Consider the following 25707-nt stretch of genomic DNA (forward strand, 5'->3'; position numbering starts at 1 on the left):
CCTTCCCGTGGTGGGGCTACTTTACTGCATCACCCTTTCCCCACCCCTAGGCTAGGTGGGTAGTCCAGCCCTGGTTAAGGGAAAGCTGGATATATTGCAGGGGAAGGACTAAATTTGCACAAATCTGAATGCCTCACCCCGGCATCATTCTAGCTTCCAGGCAAAATGAGGAATGTTCAAAACGACCCATAGTACTACTCTCACCTGATATTTAGGACACAGCCTATATTTTGAACAGTGGAGGGGGGGTGGGGGGAAAGGAATAGGCAATTAGATGGTGGATTTGAGGTTAAAAAAAAAAAAGACCCTTCTCTGCAAGTTCCAGGCCCTTACAGAGCTCCCCAAATGACAGGGAGCAGGAAAAGAGAGGGAGTGGGAAGGCAAGCCCTCCCAGCAGGAAGGCATGGTCCCTGGGCTCCTCCCTGAAATCAGGGCCCATTTGCAGGGTGGGAGGAAGGCAGGAATCAGGAAGTGAGCAGTCCTGCCTCCATTTCCCAATCCTCCCCCTCACAGATCCCCACCCTGTGCAGTGCCTGATTGGTTGCCAAGCGCACCCAGCCGAGCCTTTCCCACCTCCCAGATGCAGCCCGTGAGAGCCACTCAAACAGAAAAGAATGTCAAGTTTATTTCACTTCTTGAAGACACAGGCCTTGATTTCCTCAGGGCTCTGGACTTACGGGCCTGTGCTAACTGGCACGGCTACTGTTGACACCGCTGGCTACAAACCCCAGAACCTGGTGGTGCCTCAGAGGGACAGGGGAAAGGGTCCCCGAGACACTGGCACGTGGCCTCGACCACCTGCGTTCTCAGCCTTAGGCTCAGCTAGACCAGAGGGGAAGGGAACTTGGGCTCTGTCATGCCTGGGGCCACGTGTGGCAACCCTCAGACATCGCGGGAGCGGAGAGAGGGCTGTGTGTTCAACGTAGAAGACCTTAAGAGGAGGGAAGACTGAGATGAGGTCGTCTGACCCCAGGAGGCCTCCTCTTCTGTTCCCTGAGGAGCAAAGCCCTGTAAACCAGAGGGGGTGGGAGGGAGGGGCTTTCGGAGCCTCTTCTCGCCACAGCCCGGCCAGGTTCAGCTATACAGGCCAGGGCAACAGAAGAGCTGTACCTGAGCCTACTAAGATGCAAAGGTCAGCCCGGGCAGTGGGGCCAGGATGTAGAGATGGCCTGGTGCCCCAGGTCCTGCTGTGCTGCTTCCCGCAGAAAGGCAGTGGAAGGTAATGCTGGCAACATCTCCTGGCCGTCAGGCAGGAGGGAGGTAGGCTGATGAGATGCGACCAGGTATCATCCTGTGTTGGGTCCCCCAGTGCAGGCAGGAGAGCAGTGTCTGAATGATTCTAATGCTTCAGGATTCCTCATGCACCCCCCAGAGTTCAGATGTCAGGAGCCGATGGGACCCTACTTAACCTGTAAAGAGAGGCTCAGGTTAACTTCTGCCCAGGTAGAGAAGCCTGCAGACCATACTCCAGGGCCCAACACAATCAGCTTTCAGAACACCAAGCAATTCGAATCCTCAGGTCTCCCCTTGCAGCATCTGTGTCCACTGACAAGAACTCTCCGGTTCCCATCCCTGACTACACGTTAGAATCATCCGGAAAGCTTATAAAAATCCCCCAATCCAAGCCGCACCTAGAGTCTCTGGGGACAAGCCCTAGGCATCTGTACTTTTAAAAGCTCCCTTGGTGATTCCAATGCAGCCAAGGGTTAAGAGGAGGGGAAAAGGAATTCAAATCGTTTCTTTAGGCTCTTCGGTTACAGCTCTGAACAAGGAAGTAAAAATTCACTAAAATAAAATTTTGAGCTATCTGTAAATAGAGTACATGTCACAGCGAGAAAAATTTATGTCAGCACTAAAATTATAACTTCCTGCCCCTGAGGGCTATTTTGGAAAGTTTTTCTAAGAAGCTGTCAAATTTCCTCTTTGCAGACATTTAAGAGGATGGGTTCTCCACTTGCTGGACTGGAACATGGGATGCCTCCTCAACCCAAGGACCCTCTGAAACTCTAGGAACAACCATGAGCTCTGCTCCTGGCTTCCCTACCTCCCGGCCCCAATTCTGGCACCCCAGGCTGGCGTGACCTCTGGGGAACACCTACCATTTGGTGAGTCCGCCTTCTGTGCACCCTCCCCGCCCCAGCACATTGCATATCTCATCCTGTTTAATCCCTGCATTAACACAATGAGGTAGGAATCACTATGCCTATTTTTCAGCTCAGAGCCAAACAAACCTCCCAGGGTCACACAGTTGGTAAGAAGCAGAGTCAGGGTCAAACCCTGTTGGAATCTCTGCAGACTCTTTCCACCGTGCCACTGGTTCCCAAACGGGGAAGTGACAGACATAAGGACGATGGGGAGGATGTGGGAGGTGCGTGCACGCACGCATGAGTGTATATATGTGTAAACAGGGCTGATTTTCAGGGCGAGGACCATCCTTGATTCTGAGATTGTAGTCTTCCTTCTCTTTGGTGTTAAAATGCACCTTATAAGTGGGACTTCTAGATGGCACGGTTTTTTCCCTCTCAATTCTGCTTACTGGGTGATATGAGAAGTTGGGCACTCTGTTATTCTCCAGTTTTCTTTTGTGAATTTTACTGGTGTACAAAATCCAAAAGGCTGAGCCCTGCTGCATCCGCCAGCATCTTCCCCAGTACCTGCCCGCCCCCCGCCCGCCCCGCAAGGAAGGGACTCGATCAGGTGATGATGCAGCGTCTCTAACACTGGGCCTGCAGCCCCGCGCAGTTCTCCCCAGCTCTGTGCCGCGTTTCCTGGTTCATCACCATTCTGAGGATGGTCGTAAAGGTGACAGGAGCCGGTTTGCCTGGGGCGTCAGGCAGAGTCCACGTTCATACAGAGCTGGGCACAGCCGCAAATCCACGTGCCTCCCAGCCCCCATCTCTGACTGCACTGAGGCGCATGTCCTCCAGACTACGGTGAAAGCCTACACCTGGTCAGGACACCGACTCACCTGTGCACAAGGCTCTGATGTGACTGGAATATTGGCCCCCGTCATCAAGCCTCCTTGGGCATGCACGGGGCCTGTGCCCCAGGGACGAGGGCAGTCTGAGGGCCCAGCCTCCCCACCGCCCGCACAGCGGGGCCTCACCCTTCGATGACGCGGTTGTTGTCCTGGAGGTCAGATGCCAGCACCTTCATCTCCTTGCAGAGCTCTTGCATACTGTCCAAGGCAGAGGCGAGAGAGGCGGCGGTGGCTAAGGCCCAAGTCGCTCTGCCCAGACCCCTTCCTGGGAGGCCTCCCTTCCTCCACAGCCCCACCGAGCCTCATTCCTGCCTCTCGGGTACCTGGCAAGAGGCGAAGCCCCTAACACACACACACACACACACACACACACACACACACACACACACACACACATGCACACATCCCCCTCTCTGGCACTTACTGGAGAACCAGGTCCTTCAGTGCAGGGCTAGGATAAGGAGCTGTAGGGGGTGGTGAGGCCTGATCCCCCTTTGTTCTGTCCTGCAGGAGCTGGTGAGATAGCCAGTCAAGGATCTGAAAGAACCACACGTTAGTCAGAAGGGATAAGCCAGCTCATGTGTGGAGGGCAGCGGAGGTGTGGGGAGGGGTAAGAAATGGGTGATACAGTGGCCCCCAGCCCGCATCCCCGGAGTGTCAGGAATTTCCCACAAGCCCCTCCTTCTCCTCCTGGGAGCACAGCTGGCACAAGCACCATCACTGTGTGCGCTTGTGTTTAGGGGTGCAGACTGCCAAGCTCCCCTTTGTGTCTGACCTGTACCTGTCATGACACAGTTGGAGCCAGGAGCTGCAGAGAAGGGCTGGGGGCAGCCCAGCACCATCTCGGAAAGAATGTGCCCTGTGCTGGGGGCTGGGGAAGAGCATGCGGGCCTCGCTCCTTGAAGAACAGCCCTTCTCTGTCCCTGATGGCAAAGCAAGTGGCTTCTCAGAGCGGCCTGAGTTTGTCTCTTCTAGGAGAGCAGATCAGAAGACCAAGGAGCGTTCATATCGCCCCCCTCAGGGAGCCTCCCAGGCTGCACAGGGCAGAGAGGGAGATGTCTCAGCATTTTGGAGCCTCTGCCCTTGCAGCGAGTGGCCTTCAGTCTGAGAACACTAGGAATTGCTGTCCACACAAGTGGATCAGAGACCTCCCATCCACACCAAAGTGTTTGGACTTGGTCGAGGGCAGCTCTGCCCCGAGGCAGGGGAATGGCCCGGATGCCCTCCAGGTGCCTGATTGGCCCAGCTCTCCTCAGCAGCCCCGGGGCCCCGAAGCTCCCCACCTTGCTGAGGCTCTCCTGGGCTCCCTGGGCTTCTGTGTTACAGGCGGCCACGGAGCAGCCCACCAGGCGCAGGTGGTTCCTGGTCTCATGCACCACCCTCAAGAAAGCAGAGAAATGTCAGAGCCCGGCCCACTCGCTCTCACCAGGGCCCACCCAGCAGTTCGGTCACCACACAGACACGGAGGAGAGGCTTTCCGGGTGGCAGAGGCTGGAGCTGGTGGGTGCCAGGCACTGGCCTCCCTCACTGCCTCTGCCCTTCCAGCTGTGCCCTCAGCCCTCACCTGTCCCAGGTAAGGATGCTGATGAGCACTCTGACCGGGGCTAGTGAGGGTCCTGGCGGAACCGCAGTGCGAGCTGCAAATACGCCTGTCTCAGGCCGGGCCACACAAGCCGGTGAGGGTGAGCAAGGGCCCGGGTCAGGCCCTGGAGAGGCAGGGACCGCCTGCACTGGGACACTTAAAACGGGAACTGCCCATGTTCCCATTCCCAGAGCAGATCAAAGTCAAGACTCTGTTATGAATTCTCTTCTCTCTCTAAGTGGGGGGAGAGAGCGAGAACATCACCCCACGACACAAAACGTACACAGAGTCCTGGAGGGGTTCGACCAGTGGTCGATTCTCAACTCTGGCTACACATTAGAATCACCCGAGGAGCATTTAAATACTGCCATCCAAGCCCTACTCCAGACCAATTAAGTCAGAATTTGGGGTGGCTTGGGTGGGGGAGATGGAAACTGTATTTTAATGTAAGGATAGGTGAGTGTCTGAGTCTCAGCCCCATAATAAGCCCACAGGTCACGTGGGCCACAGAACCAGCAGCACCTGGGAAACTGCCCTCTTGTCTCAGGAGGGGAAGGGGGAAGGGGCTTGTCTGAGAGGCAGAAGCCAAAACTCCTATAAGGGACAGTGTGCGAGGGGGGTTCTATATAAGGGCCTCTGCCTGCCCCTGCTTCCCAGACCACTTGTCCTCATCCCAGAGGGATCTTGTGTTTTCCCCAGAGAGGGGGCTTCTGAACACAACCACCTGGGACATGGAAAGAATCTAGATTTTAGAGGCAGTCATACCCATATGCTAGTCCTGGGTCTGCTATTTACTAGTGGTGTCGTATTAAGGAAGCAACCTGTTCTCTGAGCCTCAGTTTCCTCATCTGTGAAATGGGGTGATAGTATCCACCGTATAGGGTAGACATTGCGGGATTAAATGAGTCAATGTATAGAAATCACCCAGCATACTACCTGGTCCACCCAAGGCCAAAAAACCACCCCCTTTTTTTTTTTGCTTTTGTTCCTTTACTACCACCTCCCTCTCAGTCGGGGCTCTGCAAAGCCCAGGGCTGTCTGAGGCTGGGAAGGGCCAGGCCAGGAGGGCCCTGGGGACCATGAGTTCAAGAGTGAGGGCCAACGTTACCTCATTCTCTTGCCATGCGTGACCAGGGATGCTTGGTACTTCTGCACACGCTCCTCCTGGAACACCTGCAGGAGCCTTTTGGCTAAATGACTAAAGTTCACCCTGAAAAGACAGAAACAGAGGCACAGAGATGAGAAGCCAGAGCCACCTGTGCATAAACCTAGCATCCCTGGGTCTTCATCACCCAAATGTCCAGCCCCCGGCTCCACAGCAGGGCCGCCTCTCCCAAGGAGGAGAGGACGCTCACTGAATGTGCATCATGGAGAGCAGAGTGGCTGCTCTGCAAAGCAACTCCAACAGAGGGATGTGGGAGAAGGACAAGGGACCTCAGGGAACACACACGCTCTTGAGCTCAGCCCCCAGAGGGAAGGAGAGATGGTCGTGTGTGTGTGTGTGTGTGTGTGTGTGTGTGTGTGTGTGTGGAGTCAGGGGTGGGGGCAGAACTGGGGGAATGAGTCCCCAAAAAAGCATAAAATCAGGGAGGGCTTCCTGGAAGAATAGAGTGTCCAGGAGACAGAGGAGCAGAGGGAAGCCCAAAGGAGAGCCCAGGCAGAGGCCAGAAGCAGGAAGTAGTAGGTGGTAAGTCAGCGAGGACAACTAAGGAAAGAAATTCTTCAAACAATCGTGTTCATACCAGAAGTCAATCCAGTTCCATCAAGACTGCTGCTGAGAAACCGCCCTCCCCTGGCCCCAGATAACCTTCCCCAGAGGTAGTTAACCCCCTTTCCTCCTGCCCAGCTGTGGCCTGGGATCAGGGCCCTTTACCACCTCTTGTCTGGCACAGAGACTCGCTCTGCCCTGGTGACACCCACCCTCCTGCTCACCCGCCTGCCAGGGGGACAGGCACTCACTTATCCAGCTTGTGAATCTGCTCCTCGTTGTAGCCAAGCCCTGAAGGAAACAGACAGGGCCAAGGTCACCTATTCAAGCAGTCAACAGAACCGAATGGCGCAAGGGTTGGCAACAACTGCAAAGTGAAGGCAGCAGCCTGGGCCCTGCTCCACGGAGCTCACAACCCAGCGGAGCCAGGAAGGACAAACGGAGGGAAACAAGCACCCAAGACACTGCACTATGACCAGGTGGGGGTCCACCTAGGCCAGGCAAGCCCGCAGTGTAGGGAGTGGAGGGACGGGTGCTCGGGGAACACTTCAGGTGGACAGTGGTGGATGAGCGGGGCCTTGAAGGATGTACGGTCAGCCCTGAGCCCTCATCCAATCCCCTTCCCAGCGTGGCTGATGCCTACAGCCCATTGACCCCATCCCTGAATATTCGGGCTGCAGGCAGAGCCACCTGGGCTCTGCAGCAATGGGCTGGATGAGCCAGGCCACCACCCTCGACCTCCGCTTCTCAGCCCAGACACTTTTGCCAGAAGGAGAACTTTTGCCAGTAGGGCTGAAGTTTTCACTGCTTTGGCAGCTTCCTGATGCTCTCTGTGCTAGGGACATGCTGCCCCCTCCTGGGCTTCAGGGGAATGGCCTCTGAAGGCCAAGATGAAGCGATGAGGAGATTCACCTTGCTGCCTGCCCCCACCGCTCCCCTAACAGCAGAATCACCTCCCTGGCCTCTGGGTCCTGGGCCCTGTGCTCAGCCAGCTGACTTATGAAGTCCAAGCGACCGATCTGGGATGAGGCCCAGCTCTGCCTCCTCTTAGCAGGGGGCTATAGGCAAGTGATTTTGCCTCATCCATCACATGTAACACACAGGATGGGTGTGAGGGTAAAGTGAGAAAGTGCCCTGAAAACGATAGCGCATTTTCCAGAATGGTATCTTTCCACACCCCAAGTGTTGGCGGTTAAGTGTTATTCTTCCCGGTTCATTTTTAACTTTAATAAAGGACTCTTACAAACCAATACAGATCAAACTCTTTTTGAGGCTGTAAAATGGGGTGGTTACAAGCACCTGGACATAGGTTGCTTGGGTTACTTAACCTTCCTGTGTCTCAGTTTCCTCATCTATAAAACGGGGAGGGTAACAGTGTCTACAGCATTAAATAAATTAAGAACACGCAAAGCCCATAGGATGGTGCCCAGCACATGGGAGGTGCTCAGAAGTGTCGTGGTCATAGGATGACAGAATTCCAGTGACGGAGGCAGAAAAGCCTCTGAAGGTCTCCTAAAATCACAGCAAAGGTGGCCAACTGGGTGTCAGGCCAGGCTTCTTGAGCCCAAGGTCCCCCTGGTTTCAGGGAACATAGGAGTCTCAGTTCTCCTGTCTCCTGTGCTGCCCCCCTCCAAGGTCAGACCCAGAGGCGGGACTGAGGCTCCCATCTTCTAGAATCTGCATGTCCAATGCGGTGGCCATGTGGCTGCTGAAGAACTTGAAATGTGGCCAGTACGGCTAATGTGACTGAGCACCTGAATTTTTAATTTTAATTTAATGACTTTGATTAAATTTAAAAACTGAAGCAGTGTACAATGTTTTTTCCCCATCAAACACAGCTTTATTATTTTGGTAAGAGTACATTTCATTTTGTTAAAAAATTAGCTTCCAAATAGAGATGGCCAGTGAGTGTAAAATACACATGGGATTGTGAAGACTTAGCACAAAAGAGAATGTAAAATATCTCTTTAATAATTGTTTCTATGGATTACATGCTGAAATGACAACTTGAATATATTGGGTTGTATAAAATGTTATTAAAATAAATTTCACCTGTTTCTTTCTACTTTTTAAATTTTGGCTACTAGCAAACTTAAAATTACAAACGTGCCTGGCATTGTATTCCTATGGGACAGTGCTTTTTAGATAATCCTAGGGACAGAAGAGAATTTGCAGTCAGGTGCAAGCCCTCAAGTATTGATTTCCTGCACGTTAGGAAATGCTGGGGGCATGGGTGGGCGAGAGGGTCGGTCGGTTCCTGGAGTGTTAGCTCCCCAACCCCGAGAGTCACCTGGAGCCTCCCCAGGCTCCCCCCACAACCCCCGCTGCCGTCAGCCCCAGCCCTGGGTTCGACCCTCCCCTACCCCATGATGGGCGAGAAGCTTCCCATCCCTGGGCCTGTAAATGAGCTGCTCCTGCCCAGAGGGTCTTTGTGAGGCTCGATAGATAATGCAGGCCAAGTGCCAGGACTAATGACTAACTGGTATTTCTCCCGATCCTTCCTTTTCTGGAAAGCCTGACTAACACTTCAGTGAGCCAAAGTCACAACGGATAGGGAAACACTCCTTAAACTGTAAAGTGCCCTGCAAAGGTGAGGGGTCTCTTCCGAGGCCACCACGTCTATAGCATCCAGGCCTCAGCTGAGCCCCTATGTGGCAGCAGGCAAAGGTGGAAAGGCTTCATGTCCCTCACTGGTGTGCAGGCAACCTGCAGGCAGCGACCTTGCCCTAGACCAGCGGCACCCGGGCGCCACAGAGCGCCACCCGCATAGTGGGCCTCCAGCAGCGCCACTGATGAAGTGTTAGGGACAGCCAGCTAACCCAAGGGAAGGAAGGAGGGAGGGAGGGGAGAGCATGAGGAGTGTTTTGCTCTCCTTGCGGCTCACCTGGCCTCATCCTGGATTTCTTGAACTGTTTGTAAATGAGATACATCTTGTCCAAACAGCACTGAATCTGCTGGATGCTGTGGGCACGAGACAGGGACCAGGTGATGGAAGAATCAAAAAGGACAGGTAAAGGGTGAGGGAGGGGAGGGGATGGCGGTGGGAGGAGGGAAGCTGTCTCCCTGCAATAGGAGCCTCATTGCCATAGTTTGTGGGACCAATCTGGGAGTGGGGGTGACTCTTCTGTTTCTAAACTTGTTTGAGGTACTCTCGGGTTAGCCAGCCAGTCATCTCTCATTCCTGTGTTTATTCCTTCTCTCTTCCACACACCACACACACACACACACACACACACACACACACACAGGAAGAAGCCAAGCAGGACAGGCGACAGGAAAGTGGCCTTTGCTACACAACAGGGCTTGAGAACAGGCTCCGGGAAGGAGTCTTGGACCCTGAAACAGGAGAGCCTGGTGGTAGCAGCTGCGTGTGGGAGCAGAGTAGAAACTCCTCTTCTGTCACCTGGCAAGGGCAGAAGTCGTGCTTTCTGAGAATATCCAATGCCCGGTATATAGAAGGGACTTAGATCATGAATCAACAACCCTTGTTTAAAACAAGAATGAATCAAGGTCTTTGGTCCTGCCTGCAGGCAGGGGAATTCGGGAGATGACCTCTCTACCCTCTTGGCCTGGGGTTTAAGGTCCTTATTGTTTCTCCCTTCCCCTTTTCAGGATACAAACACTTTGTTTGAGATGTTGGGGGTGTTTGTGGGTGTTTGCAGATGAGGATCCCTCATCCTCGGGCCTATTTAGCTCCACTTCCTCCCTGCAGCTCCTCCCAGGACCCTGTCTCAGCTATTTCTGGAGCTGGACTCGGGGCAGAGCCCAAGTGTGTTCCCAGGACTCTGCGGACCCCAGACCCCTGCCCTCCTGGCGCCTGGGGTGGGCAAGACCCCAGGTCCAGTCTTTATCCAAAGGGCTTGAGCCAGATGTGTTCCAAATTCAGAACTATCTTCTGATTTGAGAAAGGTGGTCCAGTAGACATACACTATACTGTGGAATTCCCCCGGAGGGCATGCTCTGGGGCAGTACTCCCTCATCACATACCCTCAGTCTTCAGAGAACCGTAAGAATATTCACCCTAAGTGAGATAAATAAAGACTAGGAAGAGCTTCGTGTCAGTTTAGGTCAGGTTTTACAGGCAAAACAGCGAAGAAACACCCTGTGGTTTTCAGAGCTTTCTGCATTCAGAATTGAGGACCGGGCGTGTGGATCTGCGAGGGCCCTGACTGCGGGGGTTGTGGGGCTGTTCCAGGAGCGGGACCACGTCCAGGTCAGAGCAGAGCGGGAGGCAGGGGGTCCACACACTGGGCTGTGAGGGCAGGGGTGCTGGGGATTTTTCTGTCTGTTTAAAGGGAGACTGGGTATTCAGAGCTCGAAAATCCCTGGCGCAGGCCAAGCACATAGGCTTTGGAGGTAGGCAGACCTGACCCGGAGCCTTACGTCTGTCATTTGTCATTTATTGGCTGGTGTCTCGGGGCAAACTAAGCTCCCTGAGTGAGCTTCCTCACCTATATAAGGAGCATAAGAGTAGTAGTATTGTTATTGTTTTGAGGATTAAATGATAGAAGTAGGAAGACCTATTCGAGGGTCTGACGCAGAGCAAGGGTTCAGAAGAGGTAGGGAACTCGATTATTCTTTTATTTAGAACTATTGCACCTGCTAATATTTGTAATTCACTCTCTAACTCCCAGGTGGAGGCGGGACCCCAGATCCTTTTCTCCTTCTGGCCAGTCTCATGGGAGGGTCTTGTACATTCCTGGATCCCCTACCCCTAGCCCCAGGCCCCAGCATCCTTGCCAAGATAAGGGAGAAGGCAGGCTGACTCCTAAAGAGGCTACTGGGCCTTTTGCGCTCTGTGCACCCCCCAACTCCCCCCCCACCCCACCAAGAAGAAAATCCCACAGACCTTCTGTCCTCATGTACCTGATCCCGGTTCTTCATCAGCTCAGAGCTCAGGTTGCTCAGGGTCATCTTGGTCTCTGTGATATTATGGGAACATCTGGAGAGGACCTCAGCCAACTGGGGGACACAAAGGCAGACCCCCATGGGGGCCTCAGCTGGAGGCTCCAATGGGAAGCCCCGCCCCCCACCCCCCGCTCTGCGCCTGACAGCCCCTCACCAACCCCAGCCTCACTCACGGTCCGCAGCTTGGACCTCAGCTCTGCGGCTCTCTTCAGTTCCTGGATCTCAGTCACCCCAGCCATGTTGCTGAACCTCGAGGGAAGGATTAAAATCGACGTGAAGAACATGACAACCAGACACCAAGTGTGTCTTGGATTGGATCCTGGTTGGGATGAAAACAGCTAGAAAAGAACACTTGGGGGATTACCAAATTTGAGTATGGATGGGTACTATAGATGAGATGGAATGTTTTGACACGGAGGGGGCAGAGATCATAAGCTGAGAAAAGCAGGTTATAAAACAGCACGTACAAGAAAATGACATGTAGGTTAACATACAGAAATAACAGAAAACTATCGAGAAGGATATATACGACTAAGCAGTGACAGTCTATCTCTGGGTGGTAGGATATGGTATTTTAATCTCATTTTTGCTTATCTGTATTTTCCAGCTGAGTATAATTAGCACATACTGATTTTATAACCATGACAACTGGGGAAAAAGAATCCTGTGTGTTTTGGCGTGGAAGTGAAGGGGAGGGGAGAGAATTAGGAATGAGGTGGAGGCCCCGTGAAGGCAGGGATACTGCCCACTCTGCTCACCAGTGTATCTCCAGTGCCCAAGAAAGTGCTCGGCACACAGCAGGCACTCCACACATGAGTGTCAAGCAAATTATCGAACACACGGATGGATTTTAGGGCATGGGATACTTGGTGGCAGAAGAGGATGAGGCTGACCCAACCCTACTGGACCGAGTCCTAGTCTTGGCTGCCACACCTGCCATCTGCATGGTCTTGGTAGTCACTTCAGCTTTCCAAGCCTCGGGCTCTTCATCTGTATAATGGGGAGATAAACCTCCTTCCTGCTACCATAAAAGGTGTTCGTGGGATCAAAGAGACCTCAGAGGTAATTGACATGACTAGAGAACACGTTCATACAAACACACGCTGTTTTGGGGGTGAGGGTGGGGAAGCACTGGGATTCCCTGAGCCGGTCCTGGCTGCCTGAACGGTGCCTCTGGGTGGCAGCGGCTGCTGAGGAGGGCCGGGGAGCTTTGGGACAAAGGCAAGGACACTGCCAAGGGAGCGCGTCTTGGAGAATCCGCAGAAGGAGGAGCGCCCTGTGGGGGAGGCTGGCGATGATGGCCAGTTCGTGCCGCGTGCTTGGGCTCCTCCCAGCATGAAATTCAGCTCATTAAGATATATCAGGTTCTGCTGTGGGAGGAGCTAGCGGCTTCGGACCTTAGAAGAGCCGACAGGTCTGAGCATGTTCAGAAAAGAATGAGATTGCTACGCATGGGAGCTGGGAGGCCTCCGAGATCGTCCAATCCTCTCATTTTGAAAATGAGGAAATAGAGGCCCAGGTAGGAAAGGCGACAATGGTCTGAGGCTAACAGTGAGTTAATGAAGAGCTTGGGCCGGGCCTTCTGACTCTTGGCCCAGCGCTCTTCCTCGTGGGAGAATGAAACAGGCCTCAAAGCAGGCACTTGCCTGACCCTGAGCTCTCCACACCCACCACGCCTCGGAGGAGGCCTTGGAGCCAGAACGGGAGAAACAGCGGCCAGCGGACCCCAGCACTCCAGCCCTGGGGCTAGCCTGTCGCTCTCCACACTCGTCAGCCCAGGGAAGGCGGGCAAACAACCGAATGCTCTCTCTATACATTTCTTTCTCACTCAGGAACCTAGAATAGATCCTTGTTGGTCATTTTAGCGAGGTCCAACCTCTCATCTGGACCCTAGGACCTGCCTGCACTCTCCCCTTCCCTCTGTCCCTCTCCAATTCCACTCTGGGACATTCTCCACTATGACTGTGGCTTCAGCAAACCTCCGCAGCACCTTCCCACCCCTCCAGTCATGTCTCTGCATAGGGCCTTCCCACCCCAGGTATTTGCTCACATTCTGGCCTTGACAGCCTCCCTTCCTCCGGGTCTTCCTGGCTGCGTCTGCCCATCTCTCGTCTCCCTTTACCCAACCGTCCTGCCACGCGCACATGCTGGGGAAGGGCTGTCCTCCAGGGCCGTCTGCAGGCCTGGGGCCACCTCCAGCCCTGGAAGCCCGCTCTGTGCCTGGGCAGATGTCTTCTCAGAGCGACTCCACCACAGCGCTGCTGGCTGATCCTGCCCTCTGCAGCCCCTCTTCTCTGTCCCCATTTGAAGGCGGCTCAGCCATGCCGGGGACTCATCTGGGGACACTCCTCTTCCTCCTCCCTGCCCGGCCACCACCCTGTCTACCCCACGGTCAGCGTCGCTGCTGCCGAGCGCCAGGTGGAGGGCAAGTCTGCAGTGAGTCACCCTGCTCCTGGGAAACTCCCAGGACCTTCCTGAAGACAAGGGCTGCGGGACGTGACGGGTAGGACACCGGGCGTGTTTGGCACAGTCTCTGCTCTTCTGCCACCACCTGTCACCAGGAGAGGCTCCAGCCACCATCAGCTTCCCTGGGCCACAGGGCTCCCACCTCTCACCTGTACCGTAGCCCCTGCCACCTTCTCAGCAGCGCGCCGGCCAGTGGAGTCTTCCTGCTTCTCATCTCCAGACCCTCCAGCTTGATGTCCTCCTCCCCAGTCTCTCCCTTTCTGTAACCCTAATTAGCCCAAGTCAGAGGAGTGGAGGGTGTGGATTTCCAAGGACTGGGGCAGGGAATCCCAGGAGGCGGGGACAGTTTCAGGCCCAGAGGAAGCAGGAGGAGGAGTGTGGAGGATGAGACCGCCTAGGTCTCCATCCTGTCAAGTCCAGGGGACCGTGTGTGAGTGTGAGTGCTTCTCCTAGAGCCCTGCTCCAGGGCCTGGTGCAGGTGAGCAGTTTAAATCTTCAGAGGTGGGGCTGGTAGGACAGAGGCCCCTTCCTGGGGCAGGGAGGCTCGGCCCCCTGAGGTGAGGGACTGGCTGGTGGGGGGAGGGATGGGGCGGGAGCGCCCTCTCCGTTCTCGCATGGCAGGGAAGTCGGGAGCTCTGGGTGGGAGGAGGCGAGGGGCACTGTTGGAAAGACTGGGGTGAGGAACAGACAGAGAGAAGGGCTGATGGGTCTGAGCGGGGCTCACGCCGGCTGCGGCCCCCACCCTGGACGGAACACCCACCTCTCAGTGCCGAGGCTGCTGCTGAGGAAGAGGAGGGCCATCCTCGTGACCTCCAGCGTCCGCCTGCACGTGGCCTGGAGTATCTCTCTGCCAACGGGAGCCTGAGTCAGAGCTGCCTCCTCCCAGGGGACTGAGGGCACTGTGCCCATGGGCACAGCCCCAGGGCGGTGTTGGAAGGGGTCTGGGTCTCCTGTCCTACCCTGCCCATGCTCCTTGCCCTCCCCACCCAGCCCTTGGGGGTACTCACACGAACCAGTGCAGCCCCCGAAGCATCAGCTCCTGTCCTGCCAGCAAGGCCTGTGCCAGCCGCAGGGCCTGGTAGCCGGCACCCAACACACCCTGAAACACAGAGGTGGGCAGGGTCAGGTCCCGCACCCCGAACCCCTGCATGAACCACCCCCTCCCTGCCACCTGGGGGCCACCCCTCACCTTGGCCGTGTTGTAATCTGCCTGCAGGTCCACTTTGGGGACAAACCTGGGGATGTCCAGAGCAGCTGCAGATAAAGACCTGGTCTGAGGGGGCTGCCTGTCCGGCCCTGGATGAGGTCTGAGCTCGTCATTCCTTATTTCCAGCTCACACTCAGCCCTCACCACCTATCTGCCACCTCAAGCTTCCCAACTCACCTAGAGCCCCGACCTTCTAAGCCTTAAATGCACTCAATGTGCTTCTTTACAATTGCAGTCCCTCACTGCCCCCTTGTGTCCACTCTGGAGAACTACAGCCTCATGCCCAAGGCCCCATCTCAACAGCAGAAAATAGACTAAAAGCACCCCTCACACTCAGGGGTTTCAAGGTCAATTCCCCTCCCAGCCTTGGAGACCCTGAAGAGGAGGATGAAATTGGCATCGTTCAAATGAGAAGCAGTGATATTTTTGCCGGAACTTGGAGGACAAAACTCTGGACCCCTGACCACCTTCTCTTCTCTCCAGCAGCTTAGGCTCCTGCTTCCTCCAAACCAAACTATTGGAGGCTTCCCCACCAATCACAGACTGTGGAGACCACATTAAACCCACATCTCCCTGTTTCCATTGGAGTTTCTTTCCCAAATCTTTGGACGCTGTGAAGCAGGTCGGGCAGGCCACTAGCCCGAGTCACATGGCATTTCAGAGGCATACGCAGAATTAGAACCCAGATCTGCCTTCTACACACTGGGGACCCCAAAGAAACACCCACAAGAAAATGAATCAGTATCTTGGATTATAAAGCCCTGCCCCTTGGAAGAGAGTGTGAGGAGGAGAAAAGATCCAGCCTGGGTGGCCCTACTCACGGTCCCTGAAGGCCAGCCCCTTGGGGGTCTCGCTGACCATGCTGAACAGGGTCAGGGGGCTGCTTGCTGTCGTGTGGGCGATGTGCTGTGCTGAGAGGCTGGGCTCGAGGACACAGAGGTGACCCTCAAAGAGGTACTCCTGGTGCTGGGGGGCCACGTTGGTCTGCTTGTACACGGCCTCCAGAAAGATGGCTATCCTAGACACACCAGAGGCAGAGAGAGGACAGGGGGAGGGGAGGGCATGTCAGCAGGCAGGATACGGGGTCAGGGTGACCCAAAGCCCAGCTAAGACTTTGGGTTCTGCTTTTCAGAGGGAGGGACTGGGTGATTTTTTCTCTAGGGCGGGGAGATGAAGGACAGAGCTCATGTCTTATAGTGGATGCAGACAAAGTGGGGACAGAACTCAAGAAGCCTTCACATCTCTTCCTGCCACACTTCCATTAAAACTCACCTAGTCCCATAGCATGCTCCAGAAATACAGGGTTCCATGAGTAATACACCGGGGAAATGCACTGCCAGCACACACACACACACACACACACACACACACACACACACACACACACACCCTCAGGAGACTTATAATGCATCAGCTTTATAAAGTTTGCTGAATCTCTCAAGTCCAGCAGCAAGGAGGCCTGTTTAACTTTAACTTGGTGGAACTAGTATTTTTCCAAACTAAGATTGGACCCAGAAGCTTCCAAATCTAAACTGCCCACAGAGCACTGCCCAGGACACGCCCCTGTGCTTGGGGAGAGGAGGCTTGCGCCGCCCCCGCTCACGCCCACTCACGTGTTGTGCGCGTGGATGTAGACGTGGTGCACGACGGCCTGCGGCAAGGAGAAGACGTGGACGACAACTCGCTGCAGGATGTCACTGGTCTCCGCAAAGAACTGGTCGAAGCCCCAGCACTTGGCCTGCTCCACCTCCAGGATGTTGGCCAGGATGGGCACCAGCTGGCTCTGCAGCCCCCTGCCCCCCGGGACGTGGAGACTGTCAGGGGCCGGGGCCCGGAGTTGGCCTCCTCAAGTAGGTAATAGGGGCCTTCCATGAGAATGTCCTGAAGGGCCAGGGCCAAGGGGCTGGGGCAGGGTGGGATGGAGAGGAAGAGCTGGAAGGGTCTTCCAGCATCCAGATGGAGAAACTGGGGCTAGAAAGGGAGAGTGGTGTACCCGAGCTGCCAGCACACAAGGTGCTCCGCCGGGCCAGGCCTCAGCTGAGAGAAGGACATCGGCCCAGACTTGGGTTTGTGCCTGCCCCTCCCGCAGGGTCCCACTCACATGGACAGCTGGCAGGTGACGGGGAGGGTGTAGCTCCACTCCAGGGGCCCGTTCTCCAGCCTCTGAGTGCCTGCAATGGCCCCGGCTGGCTTCTCCGTGGTGATCCGGTACCTGCGGGAGACAGGACCAAGTCAGCAGGAGCCCCCAGGCCATCACACTTCAAGGGATGATGGACTCAGCCCGGAGGGCTCAGAGCACTGGGGCAAGTCACCCAGCTGCTCCGAGGCACCCTGAGAATGGAACCTGGGAGTCTGGCTCGCTGTCCTGATGCTCCCCAGTCAAGTTCTCCACTCTCTCCTCTGTCCGTTTCCTCCGCCCCCTCACCACGCATCCGTGTCCACCTGCCTCCACACCTGCGCCTGCACTGTGCTCGGCCCCCGTAGCCTCCCCTCCACCTCACTGTTCCAACCTCCCCTCCCTCCAAAGTCCAGCTACCCTGACAGCCCCCATCCAAGTCGCAGCTTGACCCCTGAGCTGAAGGGGCATTGACCTTCCTGCAAATCCACTTTAAATCTCTTTTGCTCTGGGTGGTGCCCTCAGTGGGAGCAGCCACGGTCTCCAGCTACTTCTGTATCAGACAGCAGAAAAGCATGAGGGGCCTGGGACCTGGGATCAGGAGGCTAGGTCCTTGCCCTTCCCCTTTGCCCCTGGCAGGCTCTGCAACCTTGGCCAAGTCGCTCTGGGAGCCTCAGCTGAGATGTGGTGAGCCACAGACGGGGTGGGGTGCTCAAGGGAAGCCCTGGACTAAGTTCTCCCATCAGGAAGGGACAGGGCTCAGCCTCTTGTTTGATGGACTGATATCCAAGGATCTAAAAGAAGCCTGTGTGGGGGGCAGACCAGGAGGACCACGGAGTCAGAGGCAGAATAGGGGGCACAGCAGGGACCAGAAGGGAAGGCCCAGGGTCCGCCCCTTCGCCCCCTGCCCGGTGGCCCACCGTACATGATCTCCTTGTTGCGCCGGGGCCCTCCAAAGGGGACGAAGGGCAGGCTGCCAGTGGCCGCATGGTACAGGGTCACCCCAATGCTCCAGAGATCCACGGCCACCCCAAAAGCTTTCTGTTGGGGCTTGCGAAGCACCGCCCGCTCATACATATCAGGATGCTGCAGGAGGGGGAACCAGAGAGCTGTCATGGAGGGGGAAGGGGGCAAGGGCCTGAGCGCACCCCATTCAGACCTCCTTCTCCCACCTTCAGGAGAAAACAGAACCGTCAGAATGCATCTCCTTTGTCATCTCAAAAATGGGTGTGGCATGTGCTTATCCAAAGCACCCCTCCCCCAAACCCCAGCCTCTGCCCTGGGGGAAGTGGTGACCAGCAGTGTTCCATCCTCCAGGAGGGTCCTATCAAGGACTTAACTGAACAGGGGAGGCCTGGGCAGGCTGCAGCATTGCCTTTTCGGCCTTAGAGAACAGAACAAATTGTTCTGGTTGGGGATAGGGGGTGAGAGATAACCCTGCTGGACACAGGGAGATTGGACAGAGCCCCTCAGAGGGGCACTGAGAGTCACAAGGTGAGGGGCAGCCAGCTGCAGGGGAAGCCCTCCGCTCGGGCAGCGGGTCCCCCACGCCCGCTCACCAGGTACTCCTCGGTGCCATAGACCGAGACGAACTTCTCGTCGTCATCCAGCTCCCGGGCTGCCCCGAAGTCCGTCAGCTTGTAGATGCTCTGCCCCTCCTCCCCGACCAGGCGCATGATGTTCCCAGGCTTGATGTCTCGGTGGACGATGCCGTTTTCCCGCAGGTGGTTCATGCCGGCCACTGGGACAGAAGGAAGGCTGCTAGTGGCTCTGGCCAGGAACAGCCCAGTGTCAAGGCTCATCTCAGGGGAAGGATCCACATAGACAGAGAATGGCAACTCACGGGCCAACGGGGCCACAGGAGCAGCAGGAGAACAGAGACAGGCACAGAGCAAAGGATGGGGGTCCCAAGGATGTGGGGTGTCGAGGTCCCATTGGGGTTCCCTAAGAAACTGAGAGGGATGGCGGCTCTGTCTCCCAGAGGAGGGCACTCTCCTCCCTATCATTTTTTAAAAATTATTATTATTGGTTTTAATTGCGGTAAGATATACCTAACATAAAATTTACATTTTAACCATTTTTAAGTGTACACATCAGGGGCATTAAACACACTGACATTGTTGTGCTACCATCACCACCATCCACCTCCAGAACTTTATCAACTTCCCAAACAGAAATTCCACCTATTAAACACTCACTCTCCATCCCCCCACCCCAGCCTCTGGCAATCACATTCTACTTTCTGTCTCTGTGGATCTGACCTCTCTAGGTCCCTCACGTAAAAGGAATCACAGAGTAGTTGTCCTTGTGTGGCTGGCTTTTCTCACTCAGCACAATGTCTTCCAGGCTCATCCATGTGTCCTTTTTAAGGCTGACTAGCATCCCATCGTACGTATATCCCACATTTTGTTTATCCATTCATCTGTCTGTGACATTTGGGTTGTTTTTGCCTCATGGCTATTGTGAATAATGCTGTTATGAACGTTGGTGTACAAACTATTTTAAATTTTATTCTGAAATTGGAGTTTTAAACTGCTGATTAGCAGGAATCAGACCCTTGGGTTCTGTCTGTTCATTAGCATCTGTCCCAGGTCTGTGAATGGGGAGCCTCTTAGCTTCCAATGCTCTACTGAGTTTGGATACTTGTTCCAGAAATGCCATACCCCTCTGGGACTTCACCTGCTGCTGAGGGCTGGGTCTGCGGCTGGCCTGAGGTGGGGAGGGGGTCCCCGGTGGGAGTCAGGGAGGGGCTTACCCACACAGCGCAGCACCACCAGGAACTCGTCCTCGGGCAGCCCAAAGGCGTTCTCAGGGCCCTCCAGCACACTCATCAGGCTCCCGCTGGCGCAGTACTCCATCACCAGCACCTTCTGCCGGCTGCCCCCCTGTAGGGGACGGAGGGAGGCTTGGGGAGGAGGGCGCTTCTTCTCCCCTTCCTCAAGACGGGGTGGCTCACCCTAGAGCCCAAAGCCCCCATTCTCTAGGTCTCCGCTTCTAGCTGGCCTTCCTTCCTTTGGCCTCAAAATGAGCCCAAGGTCACCTTTTTCAGGAAGCCTTCTTTGATTAGGCCTCACTCCCCATCCTTACCTTCCCAGGCACTGCCCCCAGGCCCCTGACACCCTTTACTCCTCTCTGGCCAACCTGCTGGCCGACCTGCTGATGAACATGTGCCCAAGTCTCTATTATTATGTGACCTGACCCTTCCCAGCCTGTCAGAGTCGAGGACAAGACCGTCTTCCTCTGACCAAGCACTGGACCCACCATCTCCTCCACCGCAAAGAGCTTGATGATGTTCTGATGGTTCAGCTTCCGCAGGACCTCAAACTCCCTCACCTGCACCTCGCGGGGTCGCAGGTAGCTGGCCGTGTTGAAGACCTTCACAGCAACCAGCTCCCCGGATTTCTGCCATGGGGGATAACATAAATGGTACCCCTGCCCTGGGAGCGCACCCCCTCCCAGGCCTCCGTTCAGCCGCTCCCGCCAGCCTAACCCCAGGGACGAGCGAAGGCAGCCTGGTTGGGGATGGGGGCTCCCCCCCTCAGCTCCTTCCCCTCCTCAGAGGGTACACAGCCCGTCCTGCGGCACTGGGAGATGACAGGAGCTTGGCACACCTGATACCCTGCAGGGGACGGTTTGTTGTTACTGCTGCTATTGCTATTGACAGTAACTACAGTGGCAGCTAATACTGCCTGGCCTTAGCAGCAACGTTCTGTCTGGCTTCAGCTCTTAAGTACAAGATAGTGCAGTGTGTCTCGTATTCAGTACAGCTCTCAATCAGAATAAAGGCAGGATAAATCCAAACGAGTCCCACTTCCCACCTCTGCTCTTCCTAGATTTGCTGCCACCTCCCTTGGATGTTGGCTTGTGTCTTCATCCCTTTCTCTCCAGCTCCCAAACGTGCCCGACAGAAGCTTCATCCCAAGGAGCCCTCTTCAGTTCCCCACACCTCTGCTCCACTTCAGAGGGTGCAGAACACAGTCAGAGAACCCTGCACACCACCTTTCATGCCCACTGGGGGCCGACTTCCTGGCCGTGAGGGGGCCGGGGTGGGCTGGGCTGCATCCTACCTTGTTGCGGGCCTTGTACACACTGGCAGTGGCCCCCTGCCCCAGCAGGTCATCCGTGTGCCACAGGTAATTGACGGTGCTCTGCATCTCCTGCTCCCAGCTGGCCGGCCACCTTCTGTGCAGAAAAAGAACATACTGGGGTCTAGGATTCCACCCCTGACCTGGGGTGGACACTGGGGACCCGACAAGTAGCTCTGCCCAAGACCACCCCGTGAAGGGCTCCATGTGGCCATTCCAGAGGCAAGGGGGCAGGGGAAGTGTGAAGCACAGAAAGGTTAAGTAACTTCTCCAGAAAGAAGCACAGCCACTGGGCCCTCAGCCCACAGCTGGGGCCTGTCCCACCGCAGGGCATTCTACCTGTCCCGACTCCCCAGGTCCCTGTCAACGCCCTCCCCAGACAGACCATTCTGTGGAGACAAACCCTTTTCCCTGTCACTTCTCCCAAGCACTGCGAGTTCTGGGGGTTTTGGCATCCAGGCCTGGGATTGTCCCAGGAAGCAGAAATAGTGCTTGAAGGAAGAGCCCCAGGTCAGACAGTGTCAACTACATCACCACAAATCTCCAGGATTGCAACACGAGCCTGGAGCCCCTCCCCACTGCTCGCCTGGGCCCACCACTTCCTGCTGCTGTCAGCTAACGTGGCCAGGTCAGAGCTGCTCAGGAGAAGAAAGTGCTGCTGTGGAGGGAGCGTGTGTGTGAGTGTGAGTGTGTGTGAGTGAGCACGTATGTGCGTACTTATGAGCGTGAGTGTGTGTGGAGGGGGTGGGAGAGGCAGGAGGCCATCAAGTCGAAAAGCTCAGGAGCCTGCGGGAGGATCTGAAACCGCTCTACAACTCTGTTCCCCATCTTTGCCCTCATCCTCTTCTCTCCAAAGGCCAGTTCCTCTCAAGCAGTTGGCTCCAGAGAGTGTAGCCTCAGAAGTTAAATTCGGCGCTTCTCTGAAGAATAGGGCCGTGGCTGGTCTTTATGGGATGACTGGGAGGAGCATAAGAAGGGCCACCACCCCTTAAATACTCTCAAATGAGGCTGAACTAGACAGGGCTGCTTCCTCTTCTATCATCTGAAAGGTTGTCAATCCTCGGGTCACCATGCCTGGAATCCCACTGTTCCTTAGCTTTGAGCCTTCTCTCTGTAATCTTTTTTTGTTTGTTTTTTGTTAATGGAAATCCTGAGAAGGTCAGTTCTTTGAGCCAGAGGCCACTTCGAGAGATCAGAGGTCAATTCCAGTTTCAGAAGATGTATTAGTGTTTGCATTTTATAGAAGCAGCTGAGGGGCTGAGAGTCTTTCTGAAGACAATGTAATAGCTCAGCAGGAATGAGTTGGTGAGATTTTCCCCTCCGAGGCTGAGGAGGAATCAGCCCGCGGGCCTGGGGCTGTGAAACCAGGTAGAGCATCTTGAAATCAAGGCCAAGGGCCCAGCCAGGGGAGATTTCACCACCTTCAAAATCCTCCCCAGGGCTGGTGCTGGGGCAGAGCACAGCCGAAGGTCTGAGGAATGGGCAGTGTGGCAGAGAGGGCACAACCTAGACAGGCTGGCATGCCCTGGGCTCTGCTCCTGGCCCTGCCAGGGCTATGCTTAGGAGCTGATGGGCAGCACATCTGGTCGGGTCTGCGTGCTCTGTGCCTCCCAGCCCAGCAGCTGGTGCACAGAAGGGCTCACTCTCCTACAGCAGCGGTTGGATGGATGGGAGCCGGGAGCCCGTCGCCCCACCCACCTTCCTCCTCCTCCAGGCTCTACAGTAGCTAAAAGCACTTACCCTGTGCTCTGAGCAGCCCCCGATCAGGCAAAGACTCTCCCCAGCAAGCGTGTGTTATGTTTTCTGTCTGTGGCAAGTCCAGGAGCTGAGCTACACCGGAAAGAGGAGGGCGGATGAGAGGCACCCCTGGGCGCCGTTTGATTCTCAGCCTCCCAGCCTCCGTCAAAGGCCCCTGGCCCCAGCCCTTTAACCCTTTCCTGTTTGTCACCCTCCCCCACAGAGCTGGGGGTTTCCAGCCCAATTCCCCAGCTCCAGGAGACTCTCCTCGCCACTCCCACCCCCAGGACCTGGACCAGTGAGAAGGACCCCAGGAGAGGTGAGGGCAGGCGCCAGAACCCAGGCAGAAGAATAGTACAGAGGCAGAGCTGAAGGCTGGCTTCAGGTGCTGGGGAGCAGAGCCCGGGAAGGGGGCATCGTAGGTGGGCTGCAGCTCTCCTCTACGCCACTCCTTCCTGGCCTCTCACGGGCCTCCAAGCAGTCCTTGGCAAGGGTGCCCACCTGAGATGGCGCACAGGGCGCCGCTGGGGGTGGGGGGGAGGAGCAGCAGCCGCAGAGAGATACAGGGCGGGACGTGGGCCGGCGGGAGAGCAGCTGCTGACAGGCCAGCACCCCGGCCGCTCTGCTAAGCGCTGTCCTGCAGCTGCCTGGCGCCCCGGCTTCCCCATTCAGCGCCCTCCCTCCCATGGACTCACCCCATCTCGGCTGTGGGGCGTGCAGGCTTGTGGGACTGCGTGGCGCCCCCAGAGCTTTCAGGGCTTGTTGTCATTCATGGGCAGCACCCATAGCATCCTGGTGGCCACGGGCCCTGGGAACCCGAAGACGGGCCAGTTGAAGTGGCCGCGTGCCACCCTGGGAGCTGGGAGAGCTGGGAGCAGAGGCCGACACTCAGCTCAGCTCCCTGCCGCCGGCTCTCAGTTCTCTCACACTTCCTGATTTCGTTCTTTCTCTCTCTTAAAGAGACAGAGGCAGCTGGGCTGCTGCCACCACCCCCGGCAGGAAGGAGAAAGAGGATGCTCTGGGTTCCCAAGTGGAGGCAACAGGACCAGAGTCTGAGCCACAGAGAGGCCGGGCACTGAGGCTGAGTGGCTGTGGTGGGCCGCTGGATGCTATTTCTGTACCTCCCGTGGTTCACTGGAGCACGGAAGTTCAGACTCAGCCCCTACAGAGCAGGTTGGGCCAGTTAACCCAGTGGAGAGCTACCTGGGAAAACGAACTTCCCACACCCAGGGGTCCAGGGCAGGTCCAGGACCTATGACCAGCCACTTCTAGAAGTTGGATCTGACTCATCTTCCCAGTGAGCCTGCAGAGGTCCAAGAGCAAGCACTGTCCTCCAGTATGACCTTGAGCACAGCATATGACCCCTGCCAGACAATCTTCTCACCCAAGGCATGAGAATGGTAACATGACACCATTGGCTGTGTGAGTGACATGGGACAGTATATTTGGAAATGCATGGGCAACTGGAAAGCGCTTTCCAGAAGGCACTGAGGCTCATACACCTTCAGTAATTTGCCTATGATCTTCAGAGACTGCTGGGGCTGGAACCCAGGTGTGCCAACTGCCCATTCAGGACTCACTGCCCCAAACCAAGTTCCCTAGGAGGCTGAAGAGGTCTGCCTGGCTCTGGTCAGCTCCAAGATGGCAGTTGGATAAGAAATGGTTAAAGCCAGGAAATTCCATGTTTCAACAGAAAGCTGGAGGGACTTCCCCATGGCCACACCTGGTGGTTTCCTCTGGCAGCCCCACCCCTAGTACAGTGACACCAGAACAGGGAGCCCATTTGAGAACTGCCTTGTGCTCACATAGATACACTTACTGATGCCCACCCCCCTCCCTGCAAGCAGCCAGAGCTGCTGCGTGCGACCCAGAGGTGCTGCCCTGCCGTCTCTGACAGCAGGACTAGGAGAAACGTCCCTTAGACCTCCTGTTCTTCACCCAGGATTCCCAGCTTTCCCCCTGCCTGGCATACAGTAGAATTCCATTTCCTTGACACCCTCTGATTAGGCGGGGCCATGTGATTTCTTAACCAAAAGCATTTAATTGCTAAGGCAAGACACCCTGCTCCCCCCCAGCCCCTGTGACAGTGTGATTCTGTTAGATGTGATGACTGCCCTCTCAGTCTGGGTCCCCGAGTGACCACAGAGCAGAGCCCCCCTGCTGGCCCACAAGGGACGTGTAGCTTTGGTGAGAAATGAACCTTTGTTGTTTTGAGCCACTGGGATGTGCGACATTAACCCAGCCTATGGCTAAAGCTCTACTCGTTTTCCCCCCGACTAACCTACCTGGTCCTGACCAGCATCCCTACTCTGCTCTCTCTGCATCAAGCCCGCTCTCTTTCCCAGCGTCTTAAGCACCCTGAAGTGCAATGACTGTGTGTCCAGCATCTCCTAGGAAGCAGGCACTGTGTGCCAAGGACACAAAGGGGAGACCCAGTCACTCCCTCCGCCAGGAAGCCGGGGTTCAGGACAGCATGATGAATGCTATGAGATATACTTCAGCAGGGAGTGATTCTGTGAGACTGGTAGAGGGGGACTGCAGCGTGGAGGGGCAGCTGATGACCAAGAAGGGCTTGCAAGAAGAAGAGATACTCAACCAGCCTTTGGAGGGAGGGGAATTGGGCAGAGAAGAGGGGGTCAGAGGTATGGCATTCCAGGTCGTGGGAACACAGGCAGAGGCACAGAAGTATGAGGTGGGCGGTGAGCTGGTGTGTGGTGACAGACCAAGTTTTGCTGGGCAACCTCTGTGAGGTCACATCCTCTGTGTGGACAAAATGAATGAATGTCTTGCCTATGGTTTTGAGCTGCTGGCCCGAGCTGGGCAGCATGTCCGTTGTTTCATCTGAGGAGGTACAGGAGCCTGGCAGGCTCCTGAGGGGAAGAGGACGCGTATGAGAGGCCTCACCACACTTTCCTGAG

At 55.8% G+C, this 25707-nt stretch overlaps 1 protein-coding gene across 17 annotated transcripts; it reads right to left on the minus strand.

Annotated features, from left to right (window-relative positions):
* Window positions 1–603: 603 nt before the first annotated feature.
* IKBKE (inhibitor of nuclear factor kappa B kinase subunit epsilon) lies at window positions 604–25397 on the minus strand. Of its 17 annotated transcripts, none has more exons than XM_082459857.1 (23): window positions 23485–24617; window positions 22793–22882; window positions 21035–21146; window positions 20229–20369; window positions 19723–19852; window positions 18527–18708; window positions 17893–18053; window positions 16953–17063; window positions 16465–16644; window positions 15673–15869; window positions 14834–14898; window positions 14652–14743; window positions 14405–14491; window positions 13794–13904; window positions 11352–11427; window positions 11120–11232; window positions 9155–9231; window positions 6522–6561; window positions 5671–5772; window positions 4264–4360; window positions 3405–3517; window positions 3107–3178; window positions 604–1409 (listed from the first exon to the last, which is right to left on the minus strand). In XM_082459857.1, exons 3-23 carry the CDS (start codon window positions 21119–21121, stop codon window positions 1376–1378), a joined length of 2268 nt encoding a protein of 755 aa, XP_082315983.1. In that variant the 5' UTR covers window positions 21122–21146; window positions 22793–22882; window positions 23485–24617; the 3' UTR covers window positions 604–1375. The 17 variants fall into 17 exon arrangements, 15 of the variants coding, with proteins under 15 accessions (XP_082315983.1, XP_082315982.1, XP_082315980.1 ...); XM_082459856.1 differs by having other exon boundaries at window positions 21035–21149; window positions 23485–24616; XM_082459854.1 differs by lacking the exon at window positions 22793–22882 and having other exon boundaries at window positions 20301–20369; window positions 21035–21149; window positions 23485–24619.
* Window positions 25398–25707: the final 310 nt, after the last annotated feature.

This window comes from Balaenoptera physalus (assembly GCF_965194825.1).
Source record: "Balaenoptera physalus genome assembly, chromosome: 1".
Classification (NCBI taxonomy): Eukaryota; Metazoa; Chordata; class Mammalia; order Artiodactyla; family Balaenopteridae; genus Balaenoptera; species Balaenoptera physalus.

Coding starts and splice junctions, on each gene's coding strand:
- IKBKE (XM_082459846.1), bottom strand. CDS start 23,558: ATGACAACAAGCCCTGAAAGCTCTGGGGGCGCCACGCAGTCCCACAAG. Junction 21,150..23,484: donor CGCCCCACAGCCGAGATGGG/GTGAGTCCATGG, acceptor TTTTCTGCACAG/AAGGTGGCCGGCCAGCTGGG. Junction 15,870..16,464: donor TACATCCACGCGCACAACAC/GTGAGTGGGCGT, acceptor TGGTGTGTCTAG/GATAGCCATCTTTCTGGAGG.